The 25,842-nt window shown below is 52.9% G+C and overlaps 1 protein-coding gene across 3 annotated transcripts in view; it reads right to left on the reverse strand.

The window, feature by feature from the left end:
* The window catches only part of FSTL4 (follistatin like 4), a 385,653-nt gene that overhangs the window by 323,046 nt on the left and 36,765 nt on the right, over window positions 1-25,842 (reverse strand). For all 3 annotated transcript variants that reach the window (XM_051844202.2, XM_051844203.2, XM_051844201.2), the window contains exon 3: window positions 6,929-6,962. In XM_051844202.2, the coding sequence (XP_051700162.2) occupies window positions 6,929-6,962 (34 nt within the window). The remainder of the gene's footprint in view (window positions 1-6,928; window positions 6,963-25,842) is intronic.

Below are 25,842 nucleotides of genomic sequence, written 5' to 3' on the forward strand. Positions count from 1 at the left end.
AGGACAGAAGGGCCGCTCGGCCAGGGCCTGGGATCCACGGAGACTGCACACAGTGACAGGAGAGAGAAGCCAGGCTCTCCCAGCTGTCACGGTCCAGGCACTAGGACTGACCTAAGCTGATCCTGCGGAATATAACCAGGGAGCACCCACAGCCTGAGACCCCTCTGGCTAATGCCATACTGGGCAGCCTCGGTCTTTGAGCCACGTTGTGATGTAGTAAAAGAAAGAAAATCATAAGCAAGGCTAAGATGGTTTCAGACCCCAGAGTCCAGAAAGCCCCCGATGCAGGGGGAGAGATGTTAGGTGTGTTGTCTTTAAGCTCTTAGAGGCACCATCAGGTAGAGGCTGGTGTGCTTCCTCCGGTCAGGAATTAGAGCAGAGCAGAGTTAAAGAAAGGCTGGCTGAGAAGAGGGAGAGGAATGACCTGAGTTTAAGATGATTATTCATGGAAACGTCCACAGACTGAAACATAAAGGTCACACATAAGCCCGCTTAGAGACTGGAGAATGGGGTTGGTGACCTGACAAAGTCCTCTATGTCTGCAGCCAGATGGGTCAATGCAGGACAAGAGCTTAATTAAAGTAGCAACTCAGGGCCAGTGCTGTGGCATGGCAGGTTAAAGCCCCAGCCTGCAGCACCAGCGTCCCTTATGGGGGCCAGTGGGAGTCCCAGCTGCTTCACTTCTGATCCAGCTCCCCGCTAGTGCACCTGGGAAGGCAGCAGAAGACAGTTCAAGTCCTTGAGATCCTGTACCCCTGTGGAAGACCCAGAAAGAGCCCCTGGATCCTGCTTCAGATTGGCTCAGCTCCGGCCATTGTGGCCATTTAGGAATGAACAAGCAGATGAAAAACCTCTCTTTCTTTCTGTTTCTACCTCTCTCTGTAACTCTGTCTTCAAATAAATAAAATAGAATAAAGTAGGAACTCACTGAGCACCAGGGGTGTGGCCCTGGCTGAACCTTGAGTTCTGCATGCACAGTGGCTCCTCCCAGCACCCCCGCGAGGCCATGTGAGGGTGCTGAGTGGCCGTTTCATTCCCTGCAGCTTAGGTGAGGAGGGTCTTACACACCCTAGGGGAGGACACGTGCTCTTAGCCAGTCTCAGGACCTATTCCCACCTCCTCCCCGGGGGAGCACAGAGGTTGGTTTAGGGCTTGAGCCAGGTGGCACAGGCCCAGCAAACAGGAGTCCTTGCTGGGATTTTGCTGGTGTCCTTCTGGGGGACACAGGGTCACTCTCTGAGCCGCGGCTGCTTGCAGTCATCCTACGAGGCCGCGTGGAAGAGGCCACGATGCCGAGAGAAGGAAGGAAAGGGAGAGTGTGAGAGCCCACAGTCGGCTTCCTTAGAGCTGGGCCACTCTTGGGGCTGTGCTGTGATTATGCCTTGTGCCCCCAAACTCATGCTGGAGTGAATGATATGAACAGAGTGAAAACTTAATCCAACTACGATGCTTCCAGGCTGGGCCTTGGGGAGCAAGCAGCTTAGTCATTAGGCGCAACCATGGAACCCACTTCTGAATCCTGGGGGCTTTAAAGGAGGTGGAGAGACCACCACCCAGACACAGAGGTAGATGTGCGCTCCCACGCCGATGTGCTACAGCCCACCAGGTCCTCACCAAAGACTACGCCGCGCTTGTGGTCCTTGCTCCTCTAGAACCACGAGCTGCAACAAACCCCTGATCTTCATGCAGGATCCTGCCTCAGTTCACCAGTCGGGAACACTGTCCACTGCCCTTGGCCTCTGCCACCAACCCGGGTTTCCAGGCTCGGCCACAACAGGGTGGCTTTGTGCAACCCACAGTTGGGACTGATGGTGGACGGTATTAGTACTATCCCCTTTTGATCAAATATGGTTGAGCAACACCCGAAATCACACCACAAGTGAAATGCTGGGACTCTACCATGTGTCAGGTGTCTGTGAGAGCCCCACGTCACTGCTCTTCAGCAGAACACATTGGCCAACGGTGCCACTCACTGCCCCCTCCACTTGGCAGGAAGGTTCAACGCAAGGCTGCGCTGCCAGGAAGAGCCAATTCTGGGGAAGGGGCGTGGGAGTGTAAAGGAAACTGGGTCATTCTCAAATTCCTGGAGCCGCAGGAGAACAAGCAATGCTTCACCGTGCAGGAGGGAGAATGGTGTGGGGGCGAAGCTCCGACTCGTTCCCCACCCGGCAGTCGTGAACTGACAAAGCCCCACTGCCCCAGGCACTGTCAAACCAAATTCCCGACATCTGCAGCCACTGAAGAAGTTAATCAGAAGAACCCAGAAGTTCATGAATCTGTCTCCTCGGAGCGCGCCAGCAACTTCACCCTCGACCAAGATGGAATAAGCAGGCAGCAGAGAGCTCCAGAAAACATCTGCTCAACAAAATGAAAATTAATGGTAAACAGAACGCAGTTCTTTTAGCTGAAGTCACCCAGATGTGGAGAACTATAAAAGCGCTATTAAAGGCAGCTTCCAATTAGCGACTAATTCCAAGGTTTTCAGAGAGGCTGGAGTTTCACACTCAGGGCTGGCAGGTCTTATTTATTGAGATCTGCATTGCTAAGCAGCCCTAGCAGCCACAGCCACCCTGGGTGTGACGGGTGTGACTCTCACTCCCTTCTCGCCCTTTCCCTAAGGACAGCCGCCTCCCTCCTCTCCAGGCTCTCTCACAGCCTTACAGGAAGCCAGGCTCATCTGGGCTGGAAGACGTGAACCGGCCAAGTGAGAGGCGGCAGCTGCTGATCACGGCACTCACAGGCGTCTGGAAAGGCGGAACGGGCACCCCATGTGCCCGGGAAGGCTGAACTAGCCCAGCCACCGCCCAGCCTGCTCAAGGGTTCCCTTGTGGCTGCAGATCAGTGCAATGGCATCAAACAGAGAACACTGCTGGCGTGATAGGACGGATTCTGGCCGCCACGGCCAGCCCCAGCCCTCCGAGCAGACAGGCAGAAGAGAGGGGGGCACCTCATGTAACAGATGAAAAGAGACTGCAGGTGTCTGGAGAGAGAAGTCGGAGAGCAGAGGAAGATGCAGCCAGCACAGGCAGGTGGGGCCCCAGGAGAGGGGATGACCGGGGCTGCCTCCTTGGGGGAAAGCAGAGGTCCCGCCCAGAAGACCCCCAGCTTGCACCTGTCTCTTCCTCCAGGTCCCCTGAGCATCCCAACCACAAACCCAGCTTGGAAACAAAGGCCCACGGAACACGTCTTCCCAGAGTCCCTCTTGGCATCCTGCAGTGGAAGCCCGAGTCGTGCACAGAAGTCCTGGGATGTGACGGAGCAGGAGCAAGTCAGCGCAGCAACCACGAGCCGCTGGAGAGAGGGCCAGCACATCAGAGGGGCATCGGCCCACAGGGTGGCCTCCTCCCTACCGTGGGTGTGCGTGCAAGGGAAGCAGGGAACCTCACGTGTGAGGCGCTGTCTGTTCTTCCTGTGCACGCATGACTGGCGGGCCAGGCAAGTGAAGAACCTGGACGTTCTCTGTGAACTCCAGCACCGCTGAGGAACCGCCATGCTCACAGCCTCGCCATCCCAGCGGGCGCGCCCTGGGGAAGGCAGTCACCGGTGTCTGGACACGGGGTTCTCGGAGCGAGGCCTTTGCAGGACACTGCACACGAGGCCAGCCCCGAGGGGCTCAGAATCCTCAGAAGCCAATCTGTTTAACCCCATGGGAAACACGTTGTAGGCAATGCCATGTACCACACTGCACGCAGAGAGTCACAGCCTACGAAAAACCCTGCAAGACTCTACGGTAAAAACATCTCGGCCGAAGGCAGCAATAACACTGACTCAGCTTTACCAAGTCCAGCATTTTCCAAGTGTGTCAGTGTCTGCGCCTGACACAGAAAGTTCTGCAAACAGAAGCTTGTTCGCTTGCACATGTTCTCATTTCCTCCTCTGGAGGCTGGGCATCTAAAGCCAAGGGCTCGGCAGGGCCGGGCTCCCTGCAAGGGGGTGGGGGAAAGATCTTCCTTGGCCTCTTGGCGTTTTCTGTGGCTGCCAGCAATCCTCCATCCTCGCATGGCTTTGTCCTTGTGTGCCTGCACCTGTATCTCCCCCTTCTTTCACTGGATTAGGGTCACCCTGAATCCCATATAACCTCACCCTACCTTGATGACATCTGGCAAGACCCTATTTCCACAGAAGGTCACATTCACAGGTCTGGGTCACGGTTCGGAGAACACAACTCATCCCATGACACCAAGTATGCCTGACTGTGGAGCGCCTCATCAGAGCACAGCCAGGCACAGCGCACACCTCGCTTGTTTATCACTGGGACAGGACTAGAATGCAAACACAGCAAAGAAAAAGCCGAAGTGTGGCCTGCACTTAGTTCAAAAACAACTCCTAAGCAACACTGCCCTAGACTAGGAACAGGAGGGATCTGAGGGTCAGAGGAGGGAAGGGCTCTGCTTTCAGGAAACGAATAACTTGGTGGGCGCCCTGCCTTGGCTAAAGGCTCCAGGAAAGGTTGAGGAGAAGTGGGCGTGGCAGAGATGCAGGACAAGGCACACAGGTTGCAGGAACAGTGTGAAAAGGGCTGGAAGCAAGAGAGCTATGTAATCAGCAGGGACCCAGGATCCCAAGGCATCTTGGGCTGGGAGCAGCAGAGAGGGGGTATAGCAAGGAAGGGAGTCCTGGCTACACAGTGCATTCACTTCTCCTGAACAGCCCCAACCCATGGCGGGAGACCCTGGGTCCTGCTTGCACTGCTGACGCGAGCCCCTCTCTCTTCCTACCTCACAGACTTAGGCAATAGTTTCCAAAGATCACGTGGTAGGAGGTTGTCATGGGTCACGCTTTTGTGGCACTAAGCCCTGGATGGAGCAGACACCCCCAGATCAAAGCAAACCACGGGAGCAAACCTTTTGGGTCTCCATTAGGAGGTGACCCCCCTCCACCGAGCCCTGAGAGCTCTCTTGCCCTCGTCAACCCCCCGGGCCTGCCGAACCCAGCAGGAAAACTCAGTGACCAAGCCGTGACCCTTCCAGTGCCAGCTCAAGACAGCCAGGATCCAATTCGAAGCTCCTGATGCTGTACGATGATGTCTTCCTTTTGTTCACAGGGATAAGAATTTACTAAAATATTCACAGTTCCCCTATTATCCTCACCCTCACACCCTTTTGGAGAAGATTAACATCCCTACAACCCACATGAGTGAATTGCCAAACCCAAAAATACTTGGAACTTGCAATTTCCCACCTTTCATTCCTTCCTGCCAGGTTATAAGCAGTGACATTAAAAGAACAGGGCTATTTCAGGAACTTCAAACATTCAACTTTGACAGAAACAAGCAAGAAAGACGTCAGTTCACAATAGGAAGGAAAAAGTTTATTGATGTCAGGACAAATCTGCAAATACAAACACAAGGCTTAAGCTCCCAGTCAGTCAGCTGTGTGAGCCGATGCTTTGCAGGGGTGGGGAGGAGGCAGAGGAGACCAGCACAGCCCGGCCACACCTTGGCTCACTCTCCATTCACTCACTCCTCAAGGGGTTTGAAGCCACAAGCCCAGTTTGACTTTCTTATGCCTTTAAGTACAAATATACATAGTTCTCCTGTAACCCCAGCCTTGTTAGAGATTTCTAACACAGAGACAGTAGGAGCGCAGGGTTAAGTTTATATCCCAAGGTTAAGTTTACATATGATTCCCCAATGCTAATTACTCAGGTATTCACATTCGGGGTAGTAACATGAATAGAAGAGTACTCCTAATATCACTGCATATCAACTTCTCCACTCCTTAGGGCTGTTTCTCTACGATGTGCACAGTCACTGACCACTGTGCCCACGACTTACAATAAGAAACAGCCTTCCCGGACCCATCCATCATCTTCCAGTGTCATTTGGTTTTGATATCCAAACAGCGATGCTTGCCAAGCAGATAGAGTTCAGAGGCTCTTCAATCCAAAACCAAAGGGGAATGGAAGCCAGAAACTTACCCCCCAGGAGTCCAGTGAGGCAGACCCTTTGAACTCCAGGTTTCAGAACCACGGACAGCAGCCAAGAAAAGGTTGGCCCCAACACTAGTATAGAAAGTCTAGGTTTCCCTTCACTAGAGACGCAGGTTGGTAACATGACCATTCTATGCCTTTCATTGTGTTGCAAAAACATAGAACTAACCAGGAAGCAGGGAAATGTTAGATTCAGGTGTGGACAGGGAACTGTTTCATTACTTTTGATTGCTATTCTTTTTGCAAAGAGTCCCACAGGGACAGATATGGTTAAGGCTAAAACCAAAGGCGTCCCCTAGATCAAAAACTCACTTTGGTTTCTGACTTCATTCTCCCACCATGCAGTAAAGATACGATTGGCAAAGATTCCACAAATCATTCAAAAGACATCCTTTTATTAGTAGCTAGGTATTACCGAAAGTGAATAAGGGAAATTTCAATTTCCACTAAAAGATTTCTGAAATTACCACCCATATATCCTTACCTAGGAGACCAGGTAACAAATGCGCTAAAGGAATGCTGGCAGAAAAAACAGGACATCATGGAATTGTTTCCAAAAGGAAAATTAATTGGTTATTTCTATTTCAGCTTAGCTGAAGCGGTAAAATCTAATCAGCAATATTTTTCACAGTGGCATCTCTTTCCAGATACCGAAATACCTCAGACCATGAGCATTTTTTGGGTTGTTGTTCATGATGTTGTTTTTTGCTGGTGAAGAGGTTTCTCTGAAGTAACTATGAAAACGATTATGAATGAGCCATTTCCCCAGACCCCACCTCTGAAACTCAAATGGAGAAGAAAGAGTTGTCCCAAGCCAACCTGCACTTCAGCACTTGAGTTCCCCACAGCCAAATGCTAAGCAGTTGACACCCAGAAAAGGCCACACAAAATTCCAAAGAGCGGGCTGTCCCCAGTCTGAAGTTCATCATGGTTTCAACAAGCTACCTCCAGAACATCAAAACTGAGAATGAAATAGGTATGAAGTCATTCTCCCTACCTTCTCTTCTTGTGACTTCATAGTTTCTGGACTCCTGTGAGAAGAAAGACACTCATGTTACCGAAGAATAATTCATATGTACAGATGCTTGCAAACATCCCACTTCTTATGATTCACATTCATGAAAACATGCACCAAGTAAGTAGAAGATGACACTAGTGACATTAGGTCTACAAAACTCTCAACACACACAAACACATACACACACACACACACCTCACTGATGTAAACAACTTATTTCTTTGGAGGCTTAGGCAAAAATGGGGAAAAATGTTAATCATGCAGGTTTTCATGAGCACAGCTGTTTCTCAGGGTTTTCCTTATATGTTCCTACACAACAAACACAAGTTACTGAGAAATCAAAGGGTGATTTGCCTTAATAAATACCAGTGTCTCAGATGGAGCTAGCAGCACAGGGAATGCACTTTAAAAACAGCCTTTGGAAACAGCCCTGAAGAATCAGTTCAGACAGGAATAGGGGCGGAGGGAACGCCAGGAATGGAGAAGGACCCTGGGAAGTGTGGTGGAGGGAGAGGACAGGGCTGCCCAAGGAGGAACAGTGCTACAGAGAGCACAGGGGAGGGAGGCCGGCAATGGGTTCTGCAGCTTCCTAAGTGAAAATGCATCTCTACTGTTCATCATAAACACCCAGGATAAAAATGCCAAGGTTGAGAATAAGCTCAAAAGCCATGCTAGTGACTGAGGAGGAGGGACAGGCAAGGCACGCACAGGCTCACTCGCCACCACGGAGCTGCTTCGGCAGCAGTGCCTCGGCAGCAAGCAGCGCTGGCTCTGGCCTCCTGGCGGCCCTGCTCAGTGGGACACAACCTCAGGGAGGAAACGGACCGGGCACTGGGCGTGTCTGTCCTGTGCCAGCTGCATTCTCTGTCCCTCTGTCCCGCACCTCGCGCACCTGTGAAACCCCAGGACAGCGCAAGGCCAGAGGCACACGCAGACTGCCACGCGGTGCAGCCTTTCCTGCGCCTGTCGCACCGCACAGCCCGCCACGTGGCACCTAGAGCCAAGTCAGTGTACAGAGTGCTGCATCCTCGCGTGGGGTCGCAAGGGCAGGCTTTGGAGAAGAGGGCATGGAGGTGACGGGCAGAAGGCACGACGCGAAGCCTGCTCTCCCCATGCCTTTCCTTGCTCTCTGCCCAGGGCCTGCACCTCCAGCCCTGCACACAGCAAGTGCTCCCTCCCTGCAGCAGGAGAGCTCACGGTCAGCCTCTCAGCTGTGGGACAAACCTGGGAGCCCGTTACTGCGATCACATAAAATCTGCCATGTGATTAGGGACAGCTGGCATTCACACAGTCCTGCCTCTTACGGAATAATCTGGTGCATCCGACATTCCTCAAGTCGGCTCTCACCTCGAGAGTATTTAAAATTTTCCTGGTATACATTGTGAATATTTCCTTTTTATATATATCTTGTTATCATAAGTGGAATCTTCCCCTTCATTAAATCTTCCAATTAGTTTTTGTTTGTATATATGATGGCAATCAATGTATATTGATTTTATACACAGCTGCTTGATGAAATTTCTTTTTGTTTTTAACTTATTTCCATCTATTCTTTGGGGGTTTCCATTTGTGTATTTTTGTGAGTTTTTTTTAACCTTTATTTCAGAATAGTTTTGATTTACAGTATAAAGAATTCACATACATCCCTCACCCTGCTTCTCCTATTGATAATATCTCATATTAGCACCCTTTTCTCAATGAATGAACCACACGCTCATTTTTTTTTTAATCCAAACTCCTTTTATCCCTCGTAACTCTCCCTGCCTTCTGCAATCTGTGTTCACACTGAGTTTTCTCTCCTAACCTCGGCTCCCACAGATAAAGGAGAACACGCAGCATTTGTCTTCCTGTGTCTGGGCTTATTTCACTCAACCCAGTGGCCTCCAATTCCACCCATCTTGCTGCAAACGGCAAGATGTCATTCTTTGTTGAATCACTGAGCGATGGTCCGTCAGGTACCTGGAGCACATTTTCTTCATCCAGTCGTCTGATGATGGAAACCACGGTCGATTCCACGCAATGCCTCCTGTGAACGTGAAGCAGCACGTGTCTCCCTGACACGAGTTCACATCGTGCCATTTGTATATTTAGACAAGCTACTCACAGCCAGGATCTTGTCTTTCCCGCTCCTACACGCTTTGCTGCTGTCTTCTTCAGCCCCGTGCCAACTGCTGTGGACGCAGGGTCACTCTTATCTTGTCTCTGACATCCAGAAGAAAACCTCTAGCATCTCCCTATCCAACAAAATGCTGGAATTTGGCCTAACAGATGCACTTAAAATACTTAGTATAAAAATGAAATCAATTTCTGTTTTATTGGGCTTTTAAATAAACGCATGTTTTAGCTTAATATGGCCCAACTCTTCCTCATCCTCGTATTGGCCACTTCCTGCCCTGGGCTGTGAGCTGCAAGGGGCCAGTGTCTTTTTCCCTCTGGCAGCCTCAGTGCCTGAACAGAGCAGATGCTCAATACATATTTGTTGAATGAAAACTCAAATCAAATAAAATATGTGTTGAATTTTATCAGGTACTTTTTTATGCATGTATGGAGATGATCCTATGGTTTTTTTTTTTCTCCTTAGAACTATTAATATGATGACTTCCATAGATTTCATAACATTCCACTAACCTGTTTTTCTGGGGTAAGTTTTTCTTGATCATGAAACATTGTTTTAAAATATAGTGTCATTGGCCGGTGCTGTGGCTCACTAGGCTAATCCTCCGCCTGCGGCGCCAGCACACCGGGTTCTAGTGCCAGTCGGGGTGCCAGATTCTGTCCCGGTTGCTCCTCTTCCAGGCCATCTCTCTGCTGTAGCCCGGGAGTGCAGTGGAGGATGGCCCAAGTCCTTGGGCCCTGCACCCCATGGGAGACCAGGAGAAGCACTTGGCTCCTAGCTTCGGATCAGCGCGGTACACCAGCAGCGCACCGGCTGCGGCAGCCATTGGAGGGTGAACCAAGGGCAAAGGAAGACCTTTCTGTCTCTCTCTCTCACTGTCCACTCTGCCTGTCAAAAAAAAAATATATACTGCCATATTCTATTTGCTATACTCTTAAATATGTTCTTGAACTGAGTGAACTACAAGATTCTCTACTGATATTCGTGAGACTGAACTACCATTTTTTCAGGATTATACTAGACAGAGAGACAGACAGAAAATATCTCCCATCCACTATTCACTCTACAAATGCCTGCAACAGCTTCTGCTGGGCCAGGCTGAAGCCAGGAACTGGGAACCCAATCCAGGTCTCCCACAAGGTCAGCAGGAACCTAACTTCTTTAGCCATCACTGCACCTGCCAGGGTTGCACTAACAGAAGCCAGAATCAGGAATAGAGGCAAGCACCGAACCCAGGTATCCTGACACATGACACCTTGTGGTCTTAAGCACTAGACCAAATGTTCATCCCCAAAATGTCTTAAACAAATTGATATTTAAAGGCTTCTTCCACTTCACTTTTCAAATAATGATTAAAAGAGGAAGAAAGGTTAAACAAGGACAAGCTTTCACATATGGTCAGTGACCAGCTGAGATTTAAAGGCCAAAGTCTGGTTTCCAAGCCTAGCTAAGCAACAACAACCCATCTTTAAAAATAAAATAATGGGGGCCAGTGCTGTGGCATCACAGGTAAAGCTGCCACCTGAAGTGCCAGCATCTCCTAAGAGTGCTGGTTCGAGTCCCAGCTGCTCCACTTCTGATCCAGCTCTCTGCTATGGCCTGGGAAAGCAGTGGAAGATGGCCCAAGCCCTGGGGAGGGGGGTCCCTGCACCCACATGGAAAACCTGGAAGAAGCTCCCGGCTCCTGGCTTCAGATCAGTGCAGCTCTGGCCGTTGTGGCCAACTGGGGAGTGAACCAGCAGATGGAAGACCTCTCTCTCTCTCTCTCTCTCTCTCTCTGCCTCTCCTCTCTCTGAGTAACTCTTTCAAGTAAAACAAATCTTTTAAAAAATAATAAAACAAGGCTAAATGCTCAGGGATCGTATGAAAATTCAATGAGATAGAATTTTGCTTCTTGCTACAGAAGAGTGGCTTGCATTATACTAACCCTCTGCCAGCCCAACTACAGAAGTCGGGTTTAAGGAAAAAGGTTTAGAAGACGCCAGACCAGCACACAGGCAGCCAGAACTCCAGGAGCAGAGTTGCAGAGAAGGAAGCAGGCTGAGGCGTATTCACCGCCACATTCCCCCCAGGGGCACTACTTGTTTCTAGCAGAACCAAACAGAAAGCATTGTTCTAGAACTTAACAATGGCTGAATTGGGAGCTGCAAATTACGGCGCAGAGCTACCAAAGCCATTTGAAAGGAAACCAGAAAGCAGTGGGTGCAGGGGCCCAGGCTGGGTGCAGCCGAGCAAGCCTCTGCGTGTGACACCAGCATCCCCTATCCGACGGCTGGTTCAAGTCCCGGCTTCTCTGCTTCCAACCCAGCTTGCTGCGAATGCACCTGGGAAAGCAAGAGATGGTGGTCCAAGTCCTTGGGCCCCTGCCATCTATGTGGGAGACCTGGATGACGCTCCTGGCCTTCGTCTGGCCCAGCCCTGGCTGCTGCCACCACTTAAGGAGTGAACCAGCAGATGGAAGATTTCTCACCCTGTATCTTACCCTCTCTCTGTCACTCTGCCTTTAAAAAAAATAATAAATCTTTCAGGAAAAAGTGAGGCCAATATTTTATCCTCTACCCCCCACTGAGTTGCACAACCATGGCAGAGCTGTACACATCAACAGCAGGAGACTGAGGAACAGGCAAAAAATTAGCTTCCAAGTGGCAACAAATGCCTTAAATAAGTCTCAGATAATGAAATATTGGGAAATATTTTGACAGTATCAGGTGCTAGGCAGACAAAAGCTGGACTTTCCAAGGGAGAGTGGTCCTGGCCAATGAAGCAGACTTTTGGTTAGGACCATTCTTCACTGCCCAGTGAATCCTGTTCATGCACAGATCAGGATCCACCACTGTTCTCTCCATCAACAAAGAAAATGCTCTCCGTGGAAGACAACAAAACCAGCCTTAGCTTTATGGCTTTTCATATATAATCTTCAGCATCCCTCGAAACCCACCAAGTCTGGCAATAAACAGTGTGAAATGGTCAAAACTCAGGAAAACAGAGAATAGAGACAGACCCATGGGTTTCACAGATCATGCAAGTAGCGGAAGCAAGCTTTGGAATAACTGTGGCTAACACGTTCAGGGAGACAGAAGGAAGAAACCGCATGTCACCAGAAAGCTGGAATCTATTTTAAAAATCAAATGGGAATTCTAGAATTAAAAATTAACAACTGGGGCCGGCGCCACGCCTCACTAGGCTAATCCTCCGCCTGCGGCGCCGCCGGCACCCTGGGTTCTAGTCCTGGTCAGGGTGCCGGTTCTATCCCGGTTGCTCCTCTTCCAGTCCAGCTCTCTGCTGTGGCCCGGGAAGGCAGTGGAGGATAGCCCACGTGTTTGGGCCCTGCACCAGCATGCGAAGCCAGGAGGAAGCATCTGGCTCCTGGCTTCGGATCAGCACAGCACGCAGGCCACAGTGGCCATTTGAGGGGTGAACCAATGGAAGGAAGACCTTTCTCTCTTTCTCTCTCTCTAACTCTGCCTGTCAAAAAAAAAAAATTAAACAACTGGAAGGATAGATGGATTTTACAGCACATTAAACACAGCTAAAGAGAGGAATCCTAAGATGGAAGCTAGATTAGTAGGAAGTAGCAGAGTGAAGACCTGCAAGGAAGACAATAAAAAAGAAAAACACAGAAGAAAGCTTGATGGAGGTGACATGACACAGTAAAAAGGGCCAACAAGCAAGTCATCACATTGACAAGAGCCAGCAGTTGGGTACTGGAGATGGGGAGGACACTGCCCATGAATGGAACCGTGAGACTGGGATTCAGAAGCATATTATATAATTCCCAGAGAGAGTCATACAGAAAGCAGGTATTTTGCAAAAGAATGGCAACTGAAACACAGCATTTTAAAAACTGTGGGATGTGGCTAACGCACTGTTTAGAGGGAAAATATAATCTTTTTAAAAAGATTTGTTTATTTGAAAGGTAGAACAACTGAGGGAGGGAGGGAGGGAGGGAGGCAGGGAGGGAGATCGATCTTCCATCTGCCAGTTCACTCCCCAAATGGCCAGGAGCCAGGAACTATATCCAGGTCTTCCATGTGGGTGGCAAGGGCCCAAGTACTAGGGGCATCTTTGGCTGGCTGGCACATCAGCAGGGAGCTGGATTGGAAGCAGAGCAGCCATGTCTTGAACTAGTACTCTAGTAAAGGATCCAGCATCAAAGGTATTGGTTTAACCCACTGCGCCACAACACCAGCTCAAAATATAAGACTTAAATATGTTTGAAAAAAAAAAAGAAAGCCTGAAAACTGATGACCAAAGAACCTCGCTTTAAAAGACCGAAAAGTAACAATTTAAATCCATTTAAAGTACAAAGAAATATGATAGCAGAAATTAAATAGGAAGAAAATTATATCATAGAAGTGTTTTTTAAGATTTATTTGTGTATTTGAAAGGCAGAGTTACAAAGAGGCAGAGGCAGAGGTGGGGGTGGAGGCGAAAAGGGGGAGGGGGAGGAGGGGAGAGGGAGAGCAGGAGAGCGGGGAAGAGGGAGGGGGAGAGGGGGAGGGTCAGAGGGAGAGAGGGGGAGTGGGGGAGAGGGAGAGAGGGGGAGAGGGGGAGAAGGAGAGAGGGAGAAGGAGAGGGAGAGGGAGGTATCTTCCATCCACTGGTTCACTCTCCCAATGGCTGCAACAGCCAGGGCTAGGCAAGGCCAAACAAAGAGTTTGGCAAGGAGTCAAGAGCCTCATCTGGGTCTCCCATGTGTGTGCAGGGGCCCAACAACTTCTGCTGCTTTCCCAGGCCATTAACAAGGAACCAGACCAGAAGTGGAGCAGCCAGGACTTGAGCCAACACCCACATGGGATGCTGGTCTTGCAGGTGACAACTTTACTCACTAAGCCACAGCACTGGCCACCACATCATAAAAGGTTTAAGTTGGTTCTGTGAAAATAGTAAGAACCTGGTCAATACCCCAGAGGGCTGAGAGAGAAAGAGAAAAGGCGCAGAGTGGAGGAACAAAGCACACACCCTCGGTCTCGGGTCTCTGACAAAGCTACAGTGGTACGCTGGGGGGGAACGGCATTCAACAGTTGGTGCTGGACCAAGTGGAGTTTACACGGACGAGAATGCACCCCAGTTTCCTCCCATACAGCATCCGTACACAGCACCTCCAGACGCACTGAGGAGCCAAATGTGCAACCACCATCAAGTCTCCAGACAAGGTCCTAAGACAGTGTCTTTGGGACAACTTCCACCAGTACGGGGAAGGCAGCACCATAAGGGAAAAGAGCAATAGCTTAGGTGGCCAGCACTAGGGCAGAGTGGGCTAAGGCACCACCTGTGAGCCCAGTGCAAGGCCTGGCTGCTGCACTTCCAATCCAGCTTCCTGCTAATGCACCTGGGAAAGCAGCAGCAGATGACCCAAGTGCTCGTGTCCCTGCACCCACATGGGAGACCCAGAAGAAGCTCCTGGCTCCTGGCTTTAGCGTGGCCCAGCCCTGGCCGTGAAATCCATCTGGGGAGTGAACCAGCAGATGGAAGACCTCTCTTTATCTCTTCTCTCTCTCTGTAACTCTGCCTTCCAAATAAATAAAAAAATCGTTAAAAAGGAAAAAAAGTAAGAATGATATTCTAGGCTTTCTTAAGTCAAGACTTCTGCACATCAGTGAAAAGGCCGGTCGTTAAGAGAGTGTATGAATAATCCATACGTCTGTTCTGTGCAGAACACAGAAAGTGAATGTGCACATCAGTGAGATAAACACAAACAACCTACGTAAAACTGAGGAAGCAGGCTGGCACTGCGGCTCACTAGGCTAATCCTCCGCCTGTGGCGCCGGCACCCCAGGTTCTAGTCCCAGTTGGGGTGCTGGATTCTGTCCCGGTTGCTCCTCTTCCAGTCCAGCTCTCTGCTGTGGCCTGGGAGAGCAGTGGAGGATGGCCCAGGTCCTTGGGCCCTGCACCCCATGGGAGACCGGAGGAAGCACCTGGTTCCTGGCTTCGGATCGGCGCAGTGCACCAGCCTTAGTGCGCCAGCTGCAGCGACCATTCGGGGGTGAACCAACGGCAAAAGGAAGACCTTTTTCTCTCTGTCTCTCTCTCTCTCACTGTCCACTCTGTCTGCCAAAAAATAAATAAATAAATAAAAAGCTGAGGAAGCGACTGGAACAGGCACATCACAAGTCAGAACCACAGCGAATACGACGACACACCAGAGAGTAAGACGTCTGAAACACTGGCCGGGACCACACGTTTGTACCAGGATCTGGAGCAGCGCATGTCCCACCGTCAGAGGACACTGCCCGTAGGACTGCTCTCATCATCCGAGCTCCAGCTCCACAAGGCCGCTCTCAGAGACAGGAGCTGCTTCCCATGGGCACGGCCCTTTGTTCTTGCAATGTTTATGGCTCAGTCTTCCACTTAAACAACTCCCTGTGCTAAATGCTGCTGAAACAACCACCATGATTTCTGCTTCCCGCATCCAGCAATTCCTCTCCTGAGGAAACACCCTACAGCAATGCATTCACGTGAGCGTCGACACGCGCAGACGGTGGTGTGTCAGAGCGTCCACAGCACGGGACAGCCCCGACGTCCACCGACACCTGGGTGGGCAGACGCACGGGCAAATCCGTACAGTGGGAAATCAGCCACCCCAAAGGGCAAACTCGGCAGAATCCATAACCTGGATGAATCTCACGGACAGAAGGCTGGGCCAAAGGAGGCAGATGCTAAAGAGTGCAGTGTGTAGGATCTTATTTTTGTGACTTTCAGAAACAAGCAAAACCTCTCTCTGTGGACAGATCAGTGGGAACCTCGGGGAGGCACAAAGGCGCTTCTGGGGTGGTAGACGCATCCCAGGCTGTGATGACCACAATCACGTAGATGTGCACACTTCATAAAAGTTAACTGAGCGCCAGACCCAGGGTGTGTGCACCTCACTGTCTGTTTGATACGCATCAGTGACAAATCTTAAAATAAAATTAGACCCATTTCCCAAGAGTACGCACACAAAGCTTTTTGAACAGAGGGAGCAAACCTACACCCTGGTTTACAGATGAGGAAGTTTCTAGCAAGCGGCGGCTGCAGCTCGCAGGACTATGAACAAGGAGGAAACGGCCAAGTCCACACTACACTCGGGTCTCTCCAGCCCTGAGCCACCACGCTCTACGGCCTCCAAGCAGAAAACCAACAGGCACTCTAGAGAAGCAGGGTGGAGACTAAAAGGCAGGGCTCAGAAGCTGGAGGCGCCAAGGCTCGACCCTGGCTTGTCCCTGCCAGCCGTGCCCCTAGTCACCATCGCTGAACCTTCCAGAACCTCAGGGTGTTCATCTCGGAAACAAAGGCAGGACCAGTGTGTTCCCCTCAGAGTGGCCGTGGCGATCACTTGGACTAAAAGCCGGTGCTGTGCTGACAGCAGAATGCAGACAACAGGCCTCCCACCCTGGCCAGGGTCACCCCACTCCTTAGTGACAGTCACCGAGGGACAGAGCTGAGCAGACCACAAGGGGGCGGGTGTGCACCCAGGGACCCCCTCAGTGACCACGGCTAAGTGACAATCTGTCTTTCCAGGCCTTGAAAAACCAACCCCCTAAAAGCCGTAGCAGAAATACACGGAGCGAAATTCACCGGCATCAATGACACTGAGGCCCTGGACGCACCGTCTGGGGGAGAAATGGTTTTCGGCAGAAGCCGCAAACCAGATGGTGATAAACGAGAGTTAGCACATGGGCATTGCTTAATGACTAAATTTCTTTAACTAAAACTCTAATTTTATTATGGCATAAATCATACTTTCTTGAAATAGGGAATTAATTTTAGATTTTTCATTCACTGTTCATAACCTTTCCACGAATTTGACAGCCAAATCATTTTAAATGTCATTTAACCAATACAATACAACAGCTTTATTCCTCGCTGTACCCTTCCTGAATCCATTATCTCCCACTAAAATGTAGAAGAACTTCAGTAAAAAATTACCATCCCATCAAGCTGTATTTTACTGTGCAGTTGAACTGCATAATCTTTATTTTTGAATCAATAGAATGCAAATGCTGAGTAATATTTTTCATAATCCACAAGTCTATTATGGATTCCTAGCTATCAAAAAGTAGTCTAAGAGCAGATGAAAGAGCAGGAACAAGCAGCCTCCGATGCCTGCTCTGAATGCTTCCTGCATCCACGTTAGGCTCAGCAAATAGACAGGGGGACACTCGTGGGGCCGTGGTCACAAGTGCTGCGCCACACTCCCAGCCCTCCCTGCTAAGAGTGCAAAGAATCTACGCCGAGGAAAGACGCAAGTCAAACAGCAAGCTGAGTGCAACTCCACGTGGCCAGTTCTAGGCAGACAAAGTAAAGAACCCGCTGTGGCCAGCCACAGTGAGCGGGCCCCAGTGCCTGGGTGCCCGGCCTGTGACAATGGCACCACCATCCAGCAGGCGAGGGGCTGTCCAGCTGGCCTGTGCCCCAGATTCCCAGAAATGCTACTAAAGCAGTCTTTTGTTCTTAAGGTTTATTTTAGGGGCCGGCACTAAGGTGCAGTAGGTTAATCCTCCACCTGCAGCGCCAGCATCCCATATGGGCGCTGGTTCTAGTCCCAGCTGTTCCACTTCCAATCCAGCTCTCTGCTATGGCCTGGGAAAGCAGTAGAAGATGGCCCAAGTCCTTGGGCCCCTGAACCTCTGTGGGAGAACAGAGGAAGCTCCTGGCTCCTGGCATTAGATCAGCATAGCTCTGGCCATTGGGGCCATTTGGGGAGTGAACCAGCGGATGGAAGACCTTTCTGTCTCTCCTTCTCACTGTCTATAACTCTAACATTCAAATAAATAAATAAAATCTTTTTTAAAAAAGATTTATTTGTTTGACAGAGTTACAGAGACTTTGACACACACACACACACACACACACACACACACAGTGGGGGTGGGGGTCTCCCATCTGCTGGTTCACTCTCCAGATAGCTGTAATGGTCCTAGTTGAACCGATCTGAAGCCCAGAGCCAGGAGCTTCTTCTGGGTCTCCCATACAGGTACAGGGGTACAAGGACTTGGGCCTTCTTCCTCTACTTTCCCAGGCCATAGTGGAGAGCTGGATCAGAAGTGGAGCAGCTGGGTTTCGAACCGGTGCCCATATGGGATGCTGGCGCTGCAGGCCAGGGCTTTAACCCAGTGTGCCACAGTGCCGGCCCCGAGGCAGTTCTTTTGCCAGCTCCCTTTATCAAGCATCGAGTACAGCAGAGATCGAAGCCTTGTTCACAGGCAGGACTCATCACCACCAAATTCTGACATGTAACTCCCAAGGTTTCCATTTCTATGCTGCTCTTAAAACGCACACTCCTTTAGCAAGCTTTCTTACAAGTTTTCATTTATTCATTTGAATTTTAAAAAGTTGACTCTAACCGTTTGCATTTTTGCTAGCAAGACACCATTCTGCAATTAAGATCGTCCCTTGGACCGACAGAACACAGCTAAATTAAGTGATGCCGTCTGTGGCATGTGTTCCAGGCCCAGCTCCCACTTGCTCAGGGCACACCACCCGCTGTGAACGCTTGATCTCATTCGTGTGGTCGAGCTAAAGGCAGAAGAAAAACCATCAAGGTGTTAGGTTTCCCAGCACCCCCTGGCTGGGTCCTGAAAGCAGGAAGAGGGAGAAGGTTAGGAGGGTAAGGCTGCGCCCAGGTCTAGTCTGAAAGTCACGCCACCGAGAGTCCAGCAGAGAAGAGGATTCCCTGGGGGCAGAGCCTGCAGATCCCCTGCCTCTGCCCCCAGCCCTCCAGAAAATGTCCAGCACAGGGATGCTGGCTCCTGAGAAAGGCCAAGGAGTCAGAGTTCACCTCCTGCCGCAGGGCGAGCAGTGGTTCCAGGAGCCTGGAGCCCAGGGCCCAGGGGGTTAAGGAGGGGCGTGCGCTCCTGGTGCACTGGCTCTCCACCTGAAACGAGATGCTGACGGAGTAGGGGAAGTCCTGCACCTGTCAGTGGCCAGGTGGGGCCTCCTCTGCCTTTCTCACTGCCCCAGGACACCCAGAACTAGAAGAGAGAGGGCAGGGCAGGGCAGGGCTGTGCCCATAAAGGAAGTCCAATTCGCTAACACCTTGGGGCTGAAACACCAATGGTACAAGGAACAATCCTGTACCCCTTCTTTCTCCTCTGCCACCACAGATGCATCTGCTCACAGAAGCCGGTGTCGACACGGGACAGGGAAGTCCAAATGATTCGACCAGAGAGCTGACGAGGGTGTTTCCTCAAAACTAGAGGAAGAAAGGGAGAGACTGTGTCTGGACAATTTTAAGAAAGGATCAAAGAAATCTCTTTAGTATGAAGGTACTCTAGTATCACACTATTAAAAACAACAGTTTTTAATAGCAGCCTAGTATCAAGGCAGCGGTTATAGGGTCTGCGCCCCGCATCCGAGGGCCTGAGTCTGAGGCCCAGCTCTGCTCCTGACTCCAGCTTCCTGCTAACGCAGACACCAGGGCACCGTGGGATGGCTCAGGCTGCTGTCACCCACGCGGAAGCTCTGGATTGAGTTGCCAACTCCCGGCTTTGGCCCCCAGCCTGGGGCTGTTGCAGCATTTTGGGAATGATCCAGCAGGTGGGAGTTCTGTCTGTCTCTCACATGATTAAATCATGGGGACTGGCATGTGGTGTAAAGCTGCCACCTGGGATGCCAGCACCCCATGAGGGTTCATACGCCTGTCTGGCCTGGTTGCTCCACTTTCCTATCCAGCTCCCTGCTAATGGCCTAAGAAAGCAGTGGAAGATGGCCCAAGTGCTTGGGCCCCTGAATCCACTTGGGAGATCTCCAAGAAGAAGCTCCTGGTTCCTGGCTTCAGCCTGGCCCATCCCTGGCCAATGTAGCCATCTGGGAAATGAACCAGTGGATGGAGATCGATCCCTCTCTCTCTCACTTTCAGATAAATAAATCTTTTTATTTTAGAAAAGTAAATTATTTAATTTTCAAAAACAGCATAGGGGCCAGCATTGTGTCCTAAGAGGTTCAGCTGCCACTCGCAGCCCTGGCATCCCACGTATCAGTGCCAGCTGGAGTCCTGGCTACTCTGCCTTTGATCCAGCCCCTTGCTAATGTGCCTGGGAAGACAGCAAGAGATGGCACAAGTGCCTGGGCCCCTACCACCCACGTGGGAGACCTGGATGGAGCTCCAGGCTCTGGCTTCAGCTTGGCCCAGCCCCAGCCATGTGGCCATGTGGGGAGCGAACCAGCAGCGGATGGAAGAAGGATTGCTCTCTGTCTGTCTTTCTCCCCTCTGCCTCCCTCCATCACTCTTCCAAATATTTTTCAAGAACAGAATGGAAATTTTTATGAAAGAAAAAAATTAAGTATCACCAGGATGAACCCAATGACAGCATCCCGGCTGGCTCCCATGACGGCATCAATCTTACCAGGTCTGCAAGGGGGACTGTGAACAAGGCCCTTGGAGCTTCCAGGAGGTCTATCAGCAGCTGCAGCCCCCTGCAGCCGTGAGGGACCACCAGACACAGTCTCTCCATCTGTGAAAGGGGCAGAGCAGGGGCCCAGGGATGAATGAGGAGGTGTCTCGGCAGCAGGAGACCCACAGACACTGCTCGCAGATGGGAGCAAGGGTGACCAGGGAATGGGGAGTCTGATATCCACGGTGACAACCAGACACAGAAGAACACACAGAGTCAGTCACCAGGCCTTCTGAAATTAGGATGATTCGGCTGTTAATGATCTCATATTTTTAAAGTCACCACTATCAGGGCTGAGTGACTGTAAAGGTGAGCTGTCCTTTAAAACCTAATGCTGGCCAGCACCACGGCTCACTAGGCTAATCCTCTGCCTGCGGCGCCGGCACACTGGGTTCTAGTCCCGGTTGGGGCGCTGGATTCTGTCCCAGTTACTCCTCTTCCAGTCCAGCTCTCTGCTGTGGCCCGGGAAGGCAGTGGAGGATGGCCCAAGTGCTTGGGTCCTGTACCCGCATGGGAGACCAGAGGAAGCACCTGGCTCCTGGCTTCGGATTGGCGTGGTGTGCTGGCCGCAGCACGCTGGCCTTAGCGGCCATTTGGGGGGTGAACCAATGGAAGGAAGACTTTACTCTCTGTCTAAGTCTGCCTGTCAAAAAAAAAAACAAAAACCTCATGCTAAGGTGATCCATGTGCTCTTAGTTTAAGGACGCCTTCCGCAGCCACAAGGGAATGCCAAGTCCCTGGGGGAAGAAGAAAGTCGGTTCCTGATTGGTCACTACTCCACCTGGCTGCAGATGAGCTCCGCCCACAGGCAGAGCAAGGGAGCCACAGGGAGAGCGGGCACCTGAAGGCTGTGTCCCTCTGACCACCTAACAAATGAAGAGCTAACGAGCTTTCTGATTTGGAAAAAAACAAAAAAACAAAACACCACTTCTCTCCTTGAGAACCACAACCCTTCCTGACCGGGGGTGGCACAGGGCTCTAACTGGGTGCCCCCCGGAACTCACTCCTCCAGGATGGGGCATAGCTATGGCACCACACAAAGCCGCGGTAACCGCCTTCACCCCGTCCCCGAGCGCAGGGCCTGCCATGTCACTCACTGGTGCTTGTTGCGACTCAGGGTCCCATGCTAAGGATACAGAGGCCAGCTAGGTGGACCACAGGATCCACCTCTGCATCCCGTGTTGCTAAGTTTCTGCAGAAATGTGGGGACACCAGGCAGGGTGCGCCTCGCTCTGAGGGGCTGCATGCTCACCAGCTGTCCTGCCGATTAAGCCTCGGCCTGCCCGGCTCGGGGCCAGGCCAGGTGCGGAGTGTGCTGGGGAGGAGAGCGCCGAGCAAGGACTGCTGGCCCCAGAGACAAGGGGCAGGAGTTTATGCTTTAATTATTCATCACTGCCTCTGGATGCAGCCCACAGACAAGTAGCAAGCAGCAGCCTAAGACACGCCATCGCAGCCCGCCTCTTTCATCCTTTCACTGCTGCCGGCGAGAGATGAGGCCTGGGCTAACCTTCGCCAGAAAACTCAAAGACAGAGAAGGGAGAGAGGTTCCCAGCAACACCGACCTCACGCCTGAGTCCATTTTCCACTCATGGCCTGGAGGGGGCAGGTTTCACAGACAGGATCTGATGCAAAGACGCAAAATGCCCGAGTCCTGGTGAAGCCGGGGTGGGGAGACCTGGCCAAAGCCTGTGAGCCGGTGAACGAGCAAGCAGAGGCTGCGGCAGGCCAGGGCTGGCCGGGAACGGCGTCTCGGGGGAACGCCGAGAACCCTGCAGGGTCTGACGTCTAAGCACAGGCACACGCTCTTCCCCAGAGGACGCATGGAGACCCCGTAGCCCAAGCACGCCACCAGAAACTGCCGTCTCGCTCAGAAACAGGTCTCCAGTCCTCCTGCCCATCCAGCGTCCCCTCTGCCACTCGCTCCATCATCATCACAGCATCCATGGAACCAGCATGGTGGGGACCTTCCCACCCCGCCCCACCCTCTAATTCCTACTGGTTCGCTCACCCCAGACTCTCAGCAGAGTTCCCCAAGGGTCTGCTGAGCCGTTCGCCCACTCAGCCAATCACTATCTCTGTCCTGGGGACAGAGCAGAGCCCACATAGCCATAGCTCCAGTCGCCACGAGGCCCACAGCTGAACATGCCGAGACAGGATGGGGGCAGGAGATGGAAGCTCACAGAACGCCCAGGGGCAGGGCCAGTGTATGGCACCAAGTACCGTGGGGCAGGGGCTGGGGGAGACCGCCGTCTTAGGTAAGGAGCTCAGGGAGGACTGTCGGGGGCTGGCACGGAGGCAGAGACCCAGGCCCTAGGAGCAGCATGCTCATCTGCCCCTGGCTAAGACCCTTTTTCTCCATGGTTGGCCGTGGCTCTGTAGGGGCCTGAGAGAGGGCAGTGAGCATCAACCCCCCAGCTCCTGTTTGCTGAGCCCTCCCCACGCCCACCCCCTTCCACGTACACAGCTCGGGGAGCCGCCACCCCACGAGCCTTACGCTTGGGCCTTGGTGACGTTTGATTGTTGTCTGGACAAGCCATGGGTGTGGGCTCCCGTGGGGACCCGTGTGTGCACAGGGAGATGAACCCACACACTCACTTTGATTAGAAAAGCACTTTCACTGTGCCCCCTGTAACACTCATATTAAAAACGGAGTTCACAGTCGTTCAGATTAAATGAGTTATATTTAATTAAAAAGCCTGGAAGGCGCAATAAGGCTCTTTTCAGTTTTCTTCTACAACAGGAAGAGAGCACCAGTGGCCAGTGTGGCTGGGTTGATGCCAGCTCAGTACCCGGCCCACACCCACCCGCTGAGTAGGTGGGAAGCCCTGGGGGCTCCAGGTTCACGAGTGCGGATATGGGAGTCAAGGCACTGGCCACACCCCAAGTTTGGTAGCAGAACGGGGGCTTGTGCGAGAGCCCTGGACGGCACTCCTCGTGGAGTGGATGGACGCCTACCCCGTGTGCTGGTTCAGGAGCCAGGCCCACCTGGGTCACCCCCACTTCCCGGAGGGGTGTGGGTTGTGAGCACAGGCAAGCTCTGTCCCCACCAGTCTGAGCTGGCTCTGCCCTGAAGAGCAGGGGCAGACAAGGGTGAGAGAAGGCGGTGTTTTGCCTGTGCTTCTGCCACAGCTAACCCAGTGGTTCCCAAACAGGGACCTCTGCCATGTCTCAGAGTCCAGGCCACACCCCAGGCTGGTTAAACCACCCTCTCAGGGGGCAGCACCCAGGGATCCGCATTTTGGGGCTCACCAAGTGGCTAACAAGCCCCCCAAGAATGAGACTCTCCCAGCAGCTCCGAGAAGCCCTGAGGCCACAGCAGGAGCCAGCAGGGCTCCACCCGCCCTCCACGGCTGGGGCAGGAGCTGGGCTTCCCTGGCACCTGGTTTCTCCTCCCCAGCACGACCGGGTGGAGTGCAAAGGTGGACTAGCAAAGGCCTGTGCTCCCTTCCCATGGGGAGGGCCGCTCTCTCAGCAAATGGGATGCTTGGGGGGGAGGGGGGTGCAGGGGGAAGGGCAGGTTCAAGCAGCCGCAGGTGAGCGGCCTCCCAGTGACCACCCAAGGCCCTTGGCACACGGGGTCATCACCAACCCGGTGTCAGCTGCCCGGGCTTCAGTTACCTCACCTATGATACGAGATTCAGGGTGGTACCTCTGAGTGAACCGAGAGCCCAGAGACACCGCGGGCAGAGGCACTCGGTGCTGGGTGGCTGCTGGGAGCCAGCCTGGTGCCACTCTGAGACAGCGCCCTGGAGAAGCTGGGCATCACCAAGCCCCAGCACCTGGCAGAGCCCCCAGCCCACCACAGGTGCCTGCTGTGCTTCAGGGCCTCTAGATGGGGGGCAGGGCACCAGTGGGCCTTGCTGTGGCAGTGGGCAGTGGACAGTGGGCCATGGGCAGTGGGCCGTGGGCAGCAGACAGTGGGTTGTGGGCCGTGGGCCGTGGGCAGTGGACAGTGGGTCGTGGGCCATGGGCAGTGGGCCGTGGGCAGTGGGCCGTGGGCAGTAGACAGTGGGCCATGGGCCATGGGCAGTGGGCAGTGGGCTGTGGGCCGTGGGCCGTGGGCAGTAGACAGTGGGCCATGGGCCGTGGGCAGTGGGCAGTGGGCCGTGGGCAGTAGACAGTGGGCCATGGGCAGTGGACAGTGGGCAGTTGGCCGTGGGCAGTAGACAGTAGGCCATGGGCCGTGGGCAGTGGGCCGTGGGCAGTAGACAGTGGGCAGTAGACAGTGGGCTGTGGGCAGTGGGCCGTGGGCAATAGGCTGTGGGCAGTAGGCCGTGGGCAGTGGGCCGTGGGCAGTAGACAGTGGGCCGTGGGCCGTGGGCCATGGGCCGTGGGCAGTAGACAGTGGGCCATGGGCCATGGGCAGTGGGCCGTGGGCAGTGGGCCGTGGGCAGTAGACAGTGGGCCATGGGCCGTGGGCAGTGGGCAGTGGGCCGTGGGCCGTGGGCCGTGGCTGTTCCTGCACACCTCTTCTCGCCCCAGCCCAGAATGCCATCGTGACCCCCACCCCGTGGGGCTGCCCACTGGCTCCAATGCCCATCAACTCTGGGAGTTCCTCCCCTGTCTGCTGGGCATGAGCACCCAGGCATGAGGCAGAGAAAGCCCATGTCACAGCCCGGTGCTCCTGAGAAGACAGCAGGGTGTGTAACGGCCCCCGGGAGAGTGTGGGGCCGGCCGAGGGAAACGTCGGGGGTGTATTTTAGACCCATTCCAATTCGAGCATCCACGGGGCCTCGGCCAGCCGACAGCTCCCACTGTTCCCACATGAACGTGCCTGGAACGGAGGCTCCAGCTCCAACAAGCAAGGCAGCCAAGGTCCTTCCTGGAGAAGAGACTTTTCAAGTACGTTTTAAACGCCAGGCTAGAAAGACAAACACACGGGAGGCTCTCTGTGCAAGGTGTGTGCAGTAACAGCTCCCGAGGCCTTTCATCCAGTAGTCCCACGGCCGGCATCAAGGACAGCCACCAGGAACCTTGCACGTTCTAACGCCATTACTGAGCAGTCTGTGCCGCCACACGCACCCTGCCTGCCCACGTGGACAGAACCGGCAGCCACCCTTGGGAGCCAGGGGTGGCTTCTGCTGACCCCAGCACCTCATGCTGTGTTTGCTGGACTTTGCATTTCACTCTCTAGGTCAAAGGCCTGGAGCTTCTCCCACACAGCAGCTGCCACACCACCTTCCCCGGGGTCAGCCGCCCAGAGCCCAGGGCCGCCCTGTCCTACCACCTCCATTTCTGGAATCGGTACCGTCCATCTCCCAGGGGACCGACCACGAAACAAGCCCGGGAGCCCCACGGCAGGGGCCATGGCAGTGGAGACAGGACGGCGGCTCCGGCTTGGCAGGATGGAAAACAGGAATGCTCCCCCAGGGCCTGTTCGAGTCGGCCTGACACCAGCGTGA

Source organism: Oryctolagus cuniculus, chromosome 6 (assembly GCF_964237555.1).
Source record: "Oryctolagus cuniculus chromosome 6, mOryCun1.1, whole genome shotgun sequence".
Lineage (NCBI taxonomy): Eukaryota > Metazoa > Chordata > Mammalia > Lagomorpha > Leporidae > Oryctolagus > Oryctolagus cuniculus.